The sequence below is a fragment of the Lytechinus pictus genome, chromosome 3, assembly GCF_037042905.1.
Source record: "Lytechinus pictus isolate F3 Inbred chromosome 3, Lp3.0, whole genome shotgun sequence".
NCBI lineage: Eukaryota > Metazoa > Echinodermata > Echinoidea > Temnopleuroida > Toxopneustidae > Lytechinus > Lytechinus pictus.
Window position 1 is genome coordinate 43,935,241 of NC_087247.1, and position 16,505 is coordinate 43,951,745.

At 35.8% G+C, this 16,505-nt stretch overlaps 1 protein-coding gene across 1 annotated transcript in view; it reads left to right on the forward strand.

Moving 5' to 3' along the window:
- Positions 1-16,505, forward strand: part of LOC129257172 (collagen alpha-1(I) chain-like) — a 59,192-nt gene that overhangs the window by 33,825 nt on the left and 8,862 nt on the right. Inside the window, exons 34-61 of the mRNA XM_054895441.2 lie at positions 11-64; positions 448-501; positions 1,151-1,195; positions 1,618-1,671; positions 2,199-2,243; positions 2,973-3,026; positions 3,481-3,534; positions 3,980-4,087; positions 4,608-4,706; positions 5,166-5,264; positions 5,941-5,994; positions 6,302-6,355; positions 6,703-6,756; positions 7,176-7,229; positions 7,591-7,644; positions 7,954-8,007; positions 8,674-8,781; positions 9,222-9,275; positions 10,245-10,298; positions 10,607-10,660; positions 11,180-11,287; positions 11,866-11,919; positions 12,447-12,500; positions 13,091-13,198; positions 14,629-14,736; positions 15,258-15,365; positions 15,788-15,841; positions 16,355-16,408. Coding sequence (XP_054751416.2) covers positions 11-64; positions 448-501; positions 1,151-1,195; positions 1,618-1,671; positions 2,199-2,243; positions 2,973-3,026; positions 3,481-3,534; positions 3,980-4,087; positions 4,608-4,706; positions 5,166-5,264; positions 5,941-5,994; positions 6,302-6,355; positions 6,703-6,756; positions 7,176-7,229; positions 7,591-7,644; positions 7,954-8,007; positions 8,674-8,781; positions 9,222-9,275; positions 10,245-10,298; positions 10,607-10,660; positions 11,180-11,287; positions 11,866-11,919; positions 12,447-12,500; positions 13,091-13,198; positions 14,629-14,736; positions 15,258-15,365; positions 15,788-15,841; positions 16,355-16,408 — 1,908 coding nt within the window. The remainder of the gene's footprint in view (positions 1-10; positions 65-447; positions 502-1,150; positions 1,196-1,617; positions 1,672-2,198; positions 2,244-2,972; positions 3,027-3,480; positions 3,535-3,979; positions 4,088-4,607; positions 4,707-5,165; positions 5,265-5,940; positions 5,995-6,301; positions 6,356-6,702; positions 6,757-7,175; positions 7,230-7,590; positions 7,645-7,953; positions 8,008-8,673; positions 8,782-9,221; positions 9,276-10,244; positions 10,299-10,606; positions 10,661-11,179; positions 11,288-11,865; positions 11,920-12,446; positions 12,501-13,090; positions 13,199-14,628; positions 14,737-15,257; positions 15,366-15,787; positions 15,842-16,354; positions 16,409-16,505) is intronic.

A 16,505-nucleotide genomic window follows, 5' to 3' on the forward strand; every position in this document is an offset into this window, starting at 1 on the left:
TCACTTTCAGGGACCAAGTGGTGGTCCAGGTCTTCTCGGTGCTGGTGGTTTGAAGGGACCTTTGGTAAGCATTCTAATACATCATAGTTTCTATTTAAATCAATATGAATTGAACTGTTAATATGAATCAAATACAAAAACATGGTGAATCTAAAATTAGCTGAGGGACGAATATCTCCTCTTTTCTGGTTTGAAAAGATAAATTAATATATATATTATTAATAGCTTCTATGAAGCGTTTGTAAATCAACGAACATTTTCACTTTTTGTATGATATTGCATGGTATCACAGTGTAAACCACATAATTATACTAAAACAAATACCGTACCATCATAACCAGAATAACTGCGGTGCCCTGTATATTCTATCTACACTTCACTAAACTATCAAGAGAAAATATGAAATGTTATGAACGTTGCTTAACAATGATGTTTTTATTTTTTTAGGGAGACAATGGTGAAGCAGGAGCTCCCGGTACTCCCGGAGAGGCAGGAACTAGGGTGAGAATCATTTATGATCAGTGTTATCCATTCATTGATCCGCCCTTCTATCCGTCTTTCTATCCATCTATTGACCCATCCTTTATGTCAATCCACCCAATTCTATATACACCTATCTATTCATACATCCTCCATCCATTCATCTATAATCAATCCATCTGTTTTACCTTCATCCATTAATCGAGCCTATGATCAACATCTCTCTCTCTCCCTCTCTGTCTGTCATCGTCTCATGCAATTTAACATTTTCATAATCATCTGTAGTTTGTAATATATATCTTTTCAAATTATGAATTGTACTGATTTTAACACCTTTCAGAAGAATCATGCAATGAAATTAATGGGTACATGCTATAAAAAATTACACTTTGTGAAGCTTAAAAATGTTGAACATATTTAAATAATGCAGTTCTCGACAGTAGGCCTAATGATAAACGAAACATTTTATTTTTGCTTTGTATCTTTAGCATGGAAATCTCTCATTATCATGATTATGCTAAAATGTTTCTTTTAAAAGCATTGGTGAACCTAACGATTGACTCTAGGCATATTTTAGGCATATCTAAGATTCTTGCAACACATTTACTTTAGTTATATATTGGAAATATGAACTTGTTCACTGTAATTAATGTTTACTTGATCTCTTCAGGGAACACCAGGTACACCCGGAACCCCAGGATCAACAGGAGAGAATGTAAGTACTATGTTTATTCATTTTTAAAACTATATTTTGCTCTATTTTTTGGTAAAATATATCAACATAACACAGAAGCAATGTCTCAGTTGAGATACATCTGTACTGTGATCAATATAGTATTATGAAAAGGGGTAAATAATATGGCCAATTAGACAAATTTAAACGAGTCACATTTTAGCTATTTATTTTTGCGATATGTCTGCCCCAGAATATAGGAAAGCACAAGTGATGGAATATTAACTCTTTAGGATCTTTAAAATTCAACATGACCTATATGTTAATACATCGTTAATATCAAATTCAAATTTGTTACTCAATAACCAATAAGATAATTCTAAGGAGAAATTTCACTTTAATAAGCAATTATTTTAAACATTATATTAAATCATGAGTATGATTCTTGTTTTTTCTTTATATAGGGTGCCCCAGGAGAACCTGGTTTGTCTGGCAGTGATGGAAAGACTGGATCAACTGTAAGTGGATAAGTGGATTCTATATACTTTTTTTTTGGTGGGGGGGGGTATTATTGACGAAAATGATAAAGAATTTAGTAAATGAAGACTATCATGGCGGAAAATAAATCAAAATGGAATACATGATTATGTAACACCATCTTAAAACAAACATTTAATTTCAAATACATGAAGAGTATTTTCCTGATACCACTATTGCTGAAGGATTTACATGTCACATGATCGATTACAGATTTGATTATGGATTTATTGTATGATTTATAATCATGTTTCAAATAATTTGTACAACTTGTTTATTAAATTTGAATGTGTATTTTGATTTGAGAGAACACAATAAAAAACATCCTTAAAAATATCTAATCAAAGCTTTGGTAATGTAACGATTATTACTATGTCTTATGTTATAATGTCGAGAACGTGTATGTAGTCACGATCAATTTCGTTACAGGACTTTTTTCATCAAAATTTCTCGTTGCAAACCTCTCCCCTAACATGCCTAAACTTTCGTTTTTTAAATCTCATTGTAGGGCTCACAAGGAAAGGATGGAACACCTGGCGCGACCGGAGAAAGGGTAAGTTATTTCAGATGTAACCAAGTCAAACTTCATTTTATTATTTAACAAAGCATGGAAGGTCCCCCTCCAAAATTAAAATAAAGACAAAAGCAAAAACAAAAGAAATTCAGTAAATGCATGCCTGCCCTCTATAATGTGACTTTAATCATACTGTAATTTATGATTTCTATAATTTATGAAAGTTTGTAATGCTTTCAAAGGGGCCGCTAACGGGTCTGAAGGGGGTGGGCAGAGCCAAACATTGGGCGGAACATGCACGAAACCACAAATTTATTACCATTTTCACATTAATGTACATGGTTAAAAAAAGTGGGGAGGGGTCGCCCCAGTCCCAGATCGGCGGCCTTGTACCATATGAAGCTCGTAATTGATTGAAATCAGCCCATATATGGAAACGTGCCAAAGTCAAAGGGAGCGAAACTAATAGATGAATTAAAAATTACATAAATCTACTGGAAGTGTAAGAACTGTAAAAAGATCATTGGTGTCTTTGGTGAGACCGTGATTTCGAGAAATTTGCAAGCAATATTTCATAAAATGTTTGAAGACTATCAATTACAAAGCACAAACCTTCGCAGTATTTGGCGCTATCTGAATCATACATGCAAGTCGAGAAAACTTAGAGACAAAGATGATGTATTATCTGTTTTATGTACCCTGACATCGGACGGTCCATCATCCCAAGTACGGTCAATTGAGTTCTTGTTCTTTCCTTTCATAAAACAGGGAGCTGTTGGTCCACCAGGTCAACAGGGACCACCTGGATTGAATGGAGAAAATGTAAGTATTTTTTTTTTGCTTTAGCAATACATCTTAAAGGACAAGTCCACCCCCCTAAAAATTGTTTATTTGAATAAAAAGAGACAAATCGAATAAGCATAACACTGAAAATTTCATCAAAATCGGATGTAAAATATAAAGAAAGTTATGACATTTTTAAATTTCGCTTAATTTCACAAAACAGTTATATGCACATTCCGGTCTGTATGCAAATGAGGGAATTAATGACATCACTCACTATTATTTCTTTTGCATTTTATTATGTGAAATATCCTAATTTTCTCCTCATTATCCCGTGAAACAAAGTTTTATTTCTCCCGGAACATGTGGAATTACAATGAAATGTAATTCAATGCATATTGCCATGAAAATGTGACTTTTCATAGAGTTGATAACATTGTGTGTACTTACAATGACTTATGTGAACTATTTGAATCAATATTTTTTCTTGCAGGGCTTTAGTGGATCCCGTGGTGCCCCTGGAACCCCTGGTGCCCGTGGGGATGCTGTAAGTTTTGCCTTTAATTTCAATAAAAAAGCAAGTTTAGCATTGTCACACTTGGAGCACATCTTTCATATCTTTCTAGTCATATACATACAAAGTGTCACACCTATTAGGTGTTTCATGCAGTGTGCCATTGTGTACCATTTAGATTGAACATTATTTAAGTGCCAAGTTCAACAGCATTTAGGATGTATCAATAACCATCATAAAAATCATTTTTCTTTCAGAACCAATATTGACACTGGTAAAAAAAAAGGATTATGCTTTTGCACGTATACAGTTTGCCTTACAATTCTCTATCACGATAATTATATTCCCTATTCTCCATTTAACATCAAAGTCCCATCCATCTTCCTTTCTGTACTCTGATATTTTCTCAATTTCTCTTTTGCCAAGTTTCCTATCTCTCATATATCTTTTTTTTTTTTTTCCATTTTGAATCTACCAGGGAGAAGAAGGTGAACCAGGAGCAGCCGGACAGGCTGGACTTCCCGGAGCCCCAGGAAGGCGTGGAGATGACGGGGACCAGGGACCAGCTGGCACTCCAGGACTCCAGGTACGTGACATGCTCCTCACATTTACATTTCACGTTATCTTGCTGCACGATTGGTCAAAAGTTAGTCACGTGATAAAACCTAGATCAATCTCCAAGATGGGTTTGATGCAATGTGGCGTTTGTTGCCTTAACCGTGTGTTAAACGGCAAAAAGTACAAGCACTTGCGAAACAGAATTGCATTGAACCAAAGTCACTGTTCAAAAAAATATGCAAATGTGTTTCCACACGAGCTAGTAAAATCAAACTAAAACAAACAAGAACAAGGGAAAAAGTTATCTCTTCTAAAAGGATTAAAGATTTTATGCTTCTGTATGCTTTACTCTTAAAAATCATAACAATATCGTTTGATAAACATTGAAAGGAAAGTAGGGCCAATACCAACAAATGATCACAAATTGTCTGAGAAAGTTCATGTTTATTTCTTGAGTCGACATACAACATATACTAATGATAAATGTCCAAGGCTTGTCAAATCACATCGGATGTCATACTGTAATTTATTTTACAATGACATAACAGGGATCACCTGGAATGGACGGTAATACTGGAGCCCGTGGAGCTCGTGGTGACCGTGGACTCCCTGGACCTACTGGCATGATGGGACTTACTGGAGAAGTTGTGAGTATCAAGAGATCCTTTGATTTCTTGATGAGTCCCTTTTATCTTTCATTGTAAAATTATATTGAATTACAGATAAACAATCTAGTTGTGACCTCTGGATTAAAAAGAAAATCACGTCCGCTCCTAGAGTCTTGGATAATGATATTTGCCAGTCAGTCTCCGAATCATACATGTGATGAAAAATCTGGGATCTTGTAACATGAAAATTAATGACTGTTGTGATTGATTGCATTGACCGTCACGTGGGATCAACCGAATATAGCAAGTGATCAATTTTGAAGCTTGACTCTCTAGCATACGAAAAGGGAAAAACTAATGTGTGCTTGGAACATGTTAAAAGTGTATTTTCATACATATACGCTGATTTCGAAAAATGAAATGACTTTAAAATGATGATTACTTGAATGTTTGAAATTGGTATTATTGTTTCTTACTACTTTCACCAACCATTTGTAGGGAGAGCAAGGACTTCGAGGAGCTGCTGGACTCCAGGGCCCCAGCGGTCTTGTAGGAGAACGTGGAGTTGATGGACGCGCCGGACGACAGGGAGAAGTTGTGAGTACAAACATGACTGCATGATGAAGACATAATTTCACATTTACCAGAAGAGCGTGATTATTTTGTAACTGCCCAAGAGGCAGGCAAGGTAACAACACTTAAGGAAATTAAAAAAGTTGAGAGCAGTTCTATTTAATAATATAGGGTATTTATATTGCGCACATATCCACCTTGTTAGGTGCTCAAGGCGCTCCTATATTACCCGGCTAAGCTAGGCGTTCATAGCGCACACAGCTTTTTAAGGAATTACTTCCTACCGGTACCCATTTACCTCACCTGGGTTGAGTGCAGCACACTGTGGATCAGTTTCTTGCTGAAGGAAATTAACCCATGGCTGGGATTCGAACCCACGACCCTCTGTTTCAAAGTCCGAAGACTAATCCACTGGGCCACAACGCTCCACTTTAGTATTATTTAGTATTCATCATCATGATCATGTAGGCCTTTTTAGCTGTTACTCGTTCAATAGTTAGAGACGAAAATGCTCTAATGGCATTGCTCACTGAAATGATAAAGAAATACCTTTAAGCCTTCCAAAATTTGTTTATTCTGAAACCGTTTCACTTACTTTTATAAATCCTTTCCGCCTTGGAGAAAAAAGATACGTATTTCATCTGTTAAAAAAGTGGAATTCAGTATCTTTACCTGTTGTTATTTTCTCCCACCTTGACAGGGACCCACTGGTTCAAGTGGTGTAATGGGACCTCCTGGACTTCGCGGACTGCAGGTAAGTTAGCCGATGCTTTTTTCATTAAAAACATGATATTAGGAAAAAACATAAAATACTTTTTGGCGAGTAAACGTAGTACCAGAATGAAGTTTAGAAGGAATATACACAGTCCATCCATTTTTGCTGTACGAAGACTACATGTATGTGAATTACAGAATCGGGGCATAGGGGGTAGTGAAAAGGGTTAGCTAGGAACCTGAGTAGCTACTATACAGTTCTCTCCATCGCTGAATATTTCAATGTCTTGTTATTTTTTTTTCTGCCTAACTTGATGATGTGCTTTGTTTCATGATTATTTTTCCAGGGACCTCCTGGACTTCGTGGAGGAGTTGGACCTGGTGGATCAATGGGAGAAGATGTACGTATTTTTAACTTGGTGTTGTGATTAATTCAGTTTTCAGAAGATATTTTCACTGACAGTTCTAATTCTAGAAGTGATCAGTTAATGCATGGAGGTGAAAGATAACTTTCCTACTTGTTATATTATGTATAATGAACACTATGTTGATTTACCATTCACCGTAATAATTCGTTTTAAAATGGTAGAAGCTTGCCACCCTATGGTTCGAAAATGGTAAATGGGATGCGGTCAGTCGTATTAATAAGACACCCCAAAACGTCATCTTGATATTATGTTTCTTTAGTTTATGCGTAAGATACTGCTAAAAATCTAAGTTTGAACAATTTTCCTTGCTTACACCGTAGGGTGATACAGGTGTTTCTGGAGTTCAAGGATCGCCAGGAAGGACTGGAGAGCGAGTAAGTTCGATTATCATCACTATCGATATTTATGTTTTCATAATGAAGCGTGGTTTCTCCTAAATGTTCATAAATTAATTGTGATGGTGATCATAACTAAAAGATATCATAGACCTAAGGGATAGGATGACGATAAGTTATTCTTAAAATGATAACGACAACAAAATAAAAAATGATTGAAATGAACTGTTATTTCATATGTAATTTTGGTATTGACGATTATTGGATTGCATGTTGCAAGAAGAAGAATGAGAAGGCGAAAGAGGAGGAGGAGGAGAAGAAAAAGAGGAAGAAAAAGATGATGATGATATTGTTGTTGTAATTTGTAATGACAATATTAATAATCATGATGGCGCGATGATCCACTTTTTTGTAGCGATTAAAATAATCATTCACTAATCTATTCTTATTGCGTTTAGGGAAGCCAAGGACCACCTGGACCAATCGGACCTTCTGGAATGCGAGGACAAAATGTAAGAGAAAAGTTATAATTTCTGGACCTTTTTCCTTTATATGTAAAATCTTGACATGATTGGTATGCCGAATGGTTTCTTACCAAACACTTATAGTTAATGATTCATGTGTTATGCACATAATGAATTTGATTGGGAAATACTTTTCAGATGGATAAATCAAATCAAAGAAGAAGAAGCTTCTAGGAACCCCGGACAAGACATGAACATTGTGCCTTGAACATAAAAACAATCACATCCTCAACCGAAGCCTGCACGAATTTAAAATAGATTTGATGCTTAATAGTTAAGTTAGTATAAGATTGAAACTATGATGTGCTCTTTCACAGATTCCATTAATTTTATTTTCCCCGTATTGTAGGGAGATGCTGGAGGACCTGGACCCAATGGACCAGATGGGGCTACGGGAACACGGGTAAGTTTCTAATAAAATCGTTTGTATTCGACAGAAATTATCAGAAGCAAATGACAATCAATTGCAAATTATTAGTCTTTATACCCCCTTAAATTAGAATTTGCGACTAATTTTGAGCTTTACCACTGGCAATTGTAGGAGTAGTTAGTAAGAGTAGTTGAATATGATGGCACTCATCCAAAGCTCCTCTTTTGTCACGTAGAGGTCGCTCTTACTTGAAAGGAAACCAGAGCCATTGAAACCTTTGAGCAAAACCAGTGTTAAATTCAATGAAGACATTTTCTAAAATTATTGCTTTCTGTTTTCTAGGGAGCCCTCGGAGAGAAAGGATCAATGGGACCACGCGGAATTCCTGGAAATCCTGTAAGTCTTTCTGCATCATTTCGAAGGGAAATGGTTAATATATGCAGCACTTTATAAATGTTGCATATAATTGCAATTATTATTATTAATCAAAATGTTTAGATCTATGTGACGAAAAATAATTATTTTTAAATGTTTAATGCATTCGGTAAGGATCTTGAGTATTGCCTCTACATGTATAATGGAAAGAAATGAATATGATAAAGCCCATTTACCTGAACAGTTTTAAAGTCATTCCTATGACAGATTTTCTTAATGAGGGTAAGGATACATACATGTACTTGGATTATTGCAACAACAAAAATCGTTGGTGGAAAACTAGTAATTTGTGATTATTACTTCTCTTAGTAGTATTCTCCATTGGTTTGCTTATCATATCCTAACATACTATATTTTAAAGTGCTTAGAATTTAACGAATTCTTAAAAAAGTAACAAATTTGTCCCATATCATGGTCATCATCAAAGGACGTAAAATGCTAGTATTTGAGAAAGAAAAATCCGTAGTATCAGTTCTGAATCGAATACATTGTGACTTATTTTGTCGTAAACCCTTATCATGCAAGAGAAAACGTGGTAATATATATTTCATGTTCATTACGTGGTGGTAATTGCAAACGTTAGCATGCTAGTAAAGTACTTAATTATTATTATTTTATATGACGTAGGGTGCTGGCGGAGCCCCCGGTGAACGTGGACCTGCTGGTAACCAAGGAGAGAAGGGCGAGGCCGGACCCTCAGGCGCTCAGGGACGTGTTGGTCGTGTTGGAGGAGTGGTAGGTTTGATATTCTCGAGAATTATGATTTCACTTGAACACAATTTAGTTGCAACTACGTAGAGAAATCATTTTAATTGCATTTGTATCTACGATAGTCATCTGCCAATGGGTAAAGGTTTTACCTCACACTAGAGAAACAGTGTTTCTTCCAGGTTTCTATGCCTTTTCGCATTCTGCCAATTACTAATGAAATCAACATTAAAAAATATAAGATTCCCGAGGCCAAAATCAAACACAGCAGTAACAAATTAATAAACAATTTAAATTCTTTAATAGCGTACGTGATTAACTTGTTTCTTAATGATATACTGATGACGATATTAGCAATATGAAAATAACTTGGCTACTCAAAATGCTTGTCTTCTAATTTCCCACAATTAGAAATCCCTTTTAAAACTTTGAAAAAAATCTATCAATCTTATAACATTTTTTTCTAGGGTCTCCCCGGTGCCCGTGGATCTCGTGGAGAAACTGGTCTTGGAGGAGCAGTTGTAAGTATCGTGGTTCTTAAATTGTTGGTTTCCTCCAAATATTCCCTAAAGAATTTAAATGGAGGTATCGACTATAGTGAGTGAACTGTAAAGGAAAAGTGTATGTATAAGTCAGCAGCATCTTGATGTGTGAATATGATAAGAAACATGGAAAAAAGGAATCGCGAACATCGAAAAACAAACAATCACTTTGTGTCATCCTGAATGTATAATGCGATGACTACATTACACGAACGGTATTGTATTTGTTTCAAAAATCGTACCTCATTTACAATGTTCATCACTTTTATGTAGGATTCTATGACAAATTGATGACAAAACTTGTATACAATAATTGTAAGTTGAGGGTTCCAAGTTCTACAAGAATTGTATTTTGGTGGATCCCTCCATTTATACAAACGCACAGGAAAAATATAGCTTTATTCCATGGGCCTATTTCAAACATCCTGCTATTGTACGAAAATGTTAATACTTATACTCACCTACACACTCATGTCAGTTTTCATTTGTTTTCTGAAAAAAAAAACTCTTGAAATCTCTCTTGAACTTCAAAATATGATTAGATCTATGAACACTAATTTCTCTATTTTGCATCACGTATGTGTAAAAAAGCCAATTTTGATCATAAGGAAAACAAATCTGTCAATACTTCTTAGTTGTTATTTTTTGTTTACTTAATAACACAGTAATTCTCTAATTCTAATATTCTCAATGCACCAAAAAATGAGTGGAATGAATTTTCAGGAAATTTAATTATTTTAGAAAATTGACTAGCAAGCAGGCCCCAAAATGTATATTTTGTAAATCAATGATTAGTTACATAGATAATTCGATGTGCAAAAAGCAATGATTTTGTCAAAATGAGAGTGTTTGGCGGGAGGGGGAGGTGGAAAATAGCCCTTCAACCAAACCAGTACACCAATGTTTGCCTGTTTACTAAATTCGTTTTTTATTTTGTTACAATTCAAGGGACCTCTAGGAAGCCCAGGTATGAATGGACCCACAGGACCACGTGGTGAACAGGTAGGGTATCATCATAATTATTGCCATCAATAAATCAGGAATTTAACGAGAGTTTGTTAGTTTTAAGCTTACAACGTTCAAACATAACTTAGTTAAAATCTTATTTAATTCGTTTGTTTTAATAAAAGAAAATACATTTTGTTAGAATAATTGTTTCAATAACGTCATTTTCCATGAAGCATAAAACTGACTTTATCTCATTTAGTTTTCGTTTGTCAATTAATTTAGTTGATACTAATATAAACAATTTATCTATCTTATCTCGTGTATTTTGTATTGTGGGTATTTTTCTTTCTTTCTATTTTTAGGGACCACCTGGAAACGCTGGTAATAATGGAAAAACCGGAGATATTGGACAACAGGTAAACAACTCTTACGATTCAGTTACTGTCCCGTTCTGAATATTAATATCATGTTAAACAACAATGAAAATGTTTTAACATCATTGACGAATTTGGTTACACATTTAGAAGAGTCTGCAAATCATAGCTGATAGCTTTCGTCACTAGTTTAACGGGCTTATACATCTTTAAATTATCATTTTCCCTTTCTATTTCTTTCTCCTTTATTTTTTTTTTCGTCGTCCTCGAACAGCATTTCTCTTTAAAAATTATGGCAATATGTTTTTTGTATTTGCAATAAGAACAGCGTAAATCCTTATTGCTTCAAAATTATGTTTTAATTACATCACGAATATGAATGTCATCAAGATTGATCATCTTCATCATCCATGTTATCCAATTTACTGTGGCTTTAATCTGTTAAACCGTAAGAAATGATGCAATCAAAATGAGTGTAAGTACGGTGATTATCATCATCGCCACCATGATCATAATCATCATCGTAATCATCCACCTTTTGCTTGCTCATATTTTGTGTAGGGAGCTAGAGGACCCCAGGGTAATCCAGGATTGATGGGAGATCGTGGAATCGAAGGACGCCAAGGACCACAGGGCGCCCAAGGAGAAACTGGCCGCGATGGTCATATGGTACGTGGTCGTTGTCCATTTATTTCCGAAACGATTCTTGGGCGAGGCGGGTGGAAATTTAGGGGGGGGGGGTTGACGTATATCAAAGTTACAATGACAGTGTGCCATTTGCTTCTTCTATTTCCTAAATGATTGATTGATAGATACTAGTCATGCTAGTAGATGTTGGCGAAGGATCGAGTTGTAGGTACAGATTGTAAGTCGAGTAAAGTAGTTAGTAACGCGTTTATAAACTCGAGCTAGGATGAATTAAAACAAAAATGTTACTCCCATTTAGGGGATCCGTTTTCAGATGATGCTCGATTATTAATACAACGTTCATTCTTTTATAAAGTTTTACAATTTTCATGTACGAGCAATATGTTGGTGAATCTATATGGAATACTCGATTGTATCCTACATCAATATAGTACTTAAAATGTAAATTCGGATTCGCCCCGAATCAACACACAATACCTGTGGACAAGGAATGTTCAATCTAAGCAAACTCTGCTGCGATGCCTTTGGGATTTTTACTTATTTTTAAATTGATGAAACAAATTAATATTTGGGCTTATCATATGTTGTTTCCTCCCCAGGGAGCTCGCGGACCTGTCGGACCCGCTGGTTCTCCCGGTGTTCTCGGATCAGGCGTAAGTAACTTCATCCACAATTACTCACCCCCAAAATAACTCAAATTGATGGAATATTTTGCATTAATCTCTTTAATTTGGTAATATATACAAATGTTTCCTCTGAATCGGATCGAATAATGATGTAATCACGAATTCGTGAAAGGATGTGCTTACTGGAATTAACATAGTGCTGCAGTTAACGATTTGAAATAATCAATATGTATTATTACATAGGATGGATTTGTATTGGCTTCGACGAAATGTCATATATATATAATACTACATTAACACATTCATGTTTGGAACAGATTTACATTAAGGCTCAAATCAACTCTATCAAATCGCATCGTCGTAAGTTTCTTTTTTTTTACGTGAGTTATCGCATGGCTAGCCTTATGCGCACGTCTATAACTTAAAACGATTAATGCTTGCAAATTCAACACCAAGAACGTGAAAGGGACTCGCATTTTTACGTAAGGGTTCAGTGTAGGTGTCGGTTTAGTATTTTCTTTCTATTGTATTTGCTTGAACTTTATATTTCCTAGGGTATTGCTGGATTGACCGGACCCCCTGGACCAGCTGGACCTTCTGGAAGACCTGTAAGTAATTTTATTTTTCGGTTTCACGATGTAAGAAAGACTAGGCCTACTACACAACACATCTTAAAGCCTTTATTACCTCTTTCTGCATGTTCTGTCAACATGGTCAAGGAAACCTGGAATGTCACATTTGTCCTCGTGCATTGAATATCCTTGGTTACACATTACTTAACGTTATTAACGTTTTGATTGAAATTAATAGTGAGGTAGTCCCTATATGGAAAATAAAACAAGTATCCATCAAAATGTAAAGAAAATTGTACAAGAGTCATCAATGTAGGCCTATAATAATATTATGTCTGTATTATAAAATAAACATGTTGACAGCCTGTTTTGGTGTGGGTTACTTTCCTTTTTAAATTAAAAAATAGTGACCTAGAATTGTTCATATTAGCATAATACCACAGTGGAGATATGAAATATTCCAAAAAATAAAATTGCACGTAGGACTGCTGTACAAATCCAAAGTCGCCCCAACAAAGGCCATTGGGAACTAATCAGTTTCTTTAGGGAATCTTCTCCAAACTCTATAGCGTTACCAACAAAATCTAGAGCAAGCCAATATATATATATATATTTTGTATACACAGGGAGCAGAGGGAGCCTCAGGTATCGACGGTACCCCAGGACTTCGAGGAGATACTGGACCCAAAGGACCACCAGGTGCCCAGGGAGCTCGTGGACTTCCTGGAGCCAATGTAAGTATCCAGAAAACCGATGGCCTAATTTTGGTCGGGAGGGTCGAGTGAATGGTAGCCATATACGTCTATTGAGCTGAATTTTCATGGTATCATTTCATTTGTAACAAACAAATTGGCATCGTACTATTACACATGATATACATGTAAGTGGGTTAGGTATTTCTCATTTTGATATGGAGTTTAGGTGAGGTGGTTTTCGATTGATCTCGATTGCTGCATGACGAAATACTAATAATCCTTCATACTTTACAATTGGGTTGGTAACCATTGCATATCAGGGTGTGAGCGAACAATTTTTAGCAGATTGAAGGCTGCATGGTGTCAAATAATGTATTTTGAGGGGGAAACTATGGGATAATGAAAGACGCTAAAATGTTATTTCATCTAATATTATTCCGATGTATACTTGTTGAAAATATTGGGGTTAGTGGCCAGGGGGAGCAGAGCGACAGAGATAAAGGTTTTCGCACTCTAAGTATTCTAAATTACAGAATTCAACGGTGGAGCCATATCTCAAGTCTTTCTTGTAAAGGGTGTTTATGTGTACAATATGAGGTTGTGTGTGCACGGTTGATGAGAGATTTTGTACAGGCCACCCCCCCCCCTCCTCCGCGAGAAGTGCGGTCAATGTACCACGACATCGATATTAATGCCCGTTTAGCCATCAAGGGGTATCTTTAGATGGAGATCTACGACAGTAAGGATGACACAACGATCACAATAATTACATTTGGGCCTACCATTTATTGGGGAAACATTGTCTTTACAACACGGCGCCGAAAAAGGGGCGAGGAATAATATTTTGGTAACGAACTAGCTAGCTAGTGTCACAAGGTGGCGCTATAACACATCATATAATGGCGCTACATCATCTACACTGGCGTGTAAAATTGTAAAATTGCCATTAAAACAGAAGTGTGCCAGCCTCTTTTGAAAGTGAAGATATTTTTTTTGGCTAGTCAATTTTTTGCGGGGATTATATATCCTTCATTGTTTGTTAACATCCTTTTTTCTTAAATTTTTTTGTTAGTCTTTGGAAAATCCTGGATCCGCCCCTGATTCATCTACTCTATGTTTGTCCGTATCATCATAAAACATCATAAAAGGGTTTCATAATCAAACACTTTCCTTCACGATAGAAAATAATCTGAAATTCATCATTGCTGAATGCATTGTTTTTATGACAGAAGTGGTATACATCTGACACAAGAGATTGTATACCATGAAAAGTAAAAATTGCAATACGTCCAGTGCTTTTGGGTCGATTCAAACTATGACAGTTTAAATTACGAGTTCAGCAATTAGTACTTAAAAGTGGGCTTTTCTGTCGTTTCTAAATCATACAACGCCTCACATCCCCACACGAAGTTGTCAGAGAGAGAGAGAAGAATTAGTTTTTAAATGGGTTTGTTTATGTTCCTTTGCAGGGACGTGATGGTAAAGATGGTAAGCTTGGACTGACGGGACTCAAAGGATCAAGGGGAGACGCTGGAGCTAGAGGAACAGAAGGCATACCTGGCATTTCTGGACCAAGGGTATATAAACAACCCCCTTACCCAACCAAGAATTGTTTAGATTTTTATTGTTTATTGAATAAAAGCTTACGAACACCCCATATTTGTCTTTCAATATCATCCTTAGCTTAGGTTATCTGTCCCGTGAATCCAGTATTTTCATTTTTTTTACGTTTCACATTCCACAGAATTTCCAATTTATATATTTTTTTTCTTCAAAAGGCCAATAAGATAAAGCAAAGCGGCATAAGAAATTATGATACAGTAAAATGACACAATATTGACATGAGAGAAACTTATTCAAAATGAATACCTGTATGATATAGGTTGCCGATGCTTGTAAATGATCATTCATGCTTGTTTTTAGGGTTACCTCTAAGATTTTTTTTAAATGTTGCTCTGAGTTTCTCCTCGTTAAAGTAGATATAACATTGTAAGGGAAACATTCACTATACAAGACATTTACTTATATCTGTTTAAATATAAAATATATTTTCCTGCTATTGTAATCGAGAATCATTTATTGTGTACCTTGCTGTCAGGGAGCCCTCGGAGCCGTCGGAGCTCAGGGAGAACGCGGTCATCGTGGCAAGATCGGATCCCAAGGACCCGTTGGATCTGCTGGAGAAGATGGATCATCTGGCCCAATGGTAAAGAATTCTTTTTCCTATCCACATTTAGTCTGGATTCTGAACATCTTTTGCATTGAATTTCCTATAGGCCTACACATTTTACTCTTGTCTATTTTCACCTTTGAGCTACCGTATTGCTGCAAATCCAAGATTGCGTTCTATGCATGGGCAAGCTCTCGACATTGAATTTTAAATATCATACGCTACTTCTTGGAAAGAACTTTTTTGCAGTTTTACCGTTCTACCGTATACACACACCCCTCCATCCACACCAACACACACAAAACGAAAATAACAATTGTCACATAAAATATGAAAATGAAAGATCAGATAATAGTGCCAGCAGAGACTTTAACACACTGATCATGTAATTTGTCTTCCTGTTAATGATGGCCATGAATAAACCTCTTATATTTCGTTTGTTTTGTTTTTTACTCTAGGGTCCAGTTGGACCTGCTGGACCTCGCGGAGAGACCGGTTCTGCTGGAGCCCCGGTAAGAATATTATCATCCTTGAAATACAGTATTCAGATATTTCATTTTATACTTGATATTTCTCCTTCAAGAATAGGCATAAAGTTTAAAGTGACATTGCTAGTGAAATCATTGAAGACACTCTTGTACATGCGCTTATTTCTCTGTAATCGTACACAGTTGTTAACTAAAACGAAATGTTTCACGAATGGAAAGGTCATAATTCGCCTTCCTATGCCACGGAAACCTTTCAAGGTAATTTAGGCATATAATATACTAGTTTGAACAATCGTACAGATTTGTTGATTTGGTTAAAGGAATTCTCTTGTATTTCAAAACGATGAAATAGCATAATGTAAAGTCACAAGAAGAATGTACTAACTTTGTGAAGCTGAATTATTGTAGATGTATTATTATAGTGTACATGGTATTGTCACATTTATTCTTTATAAAAAAAAAACATATTTTGAAATAATGTTTATATTTATCAATGAAAATAATTTAATTTGTTGTTTTCATTTTCTCTATATCTAGGGACACAAAGGACAATCCGGTAGGCCTGGAGCACCCGGTGCTGGCGGAAAAGCTGTAAGTAATCTTTTGTGATCATAAGACGTTTTATGCAATTCTTACAAATTGATGTAGATGACGTATTGAAATTTTTTAATGCCAAAAAAAAAAAATT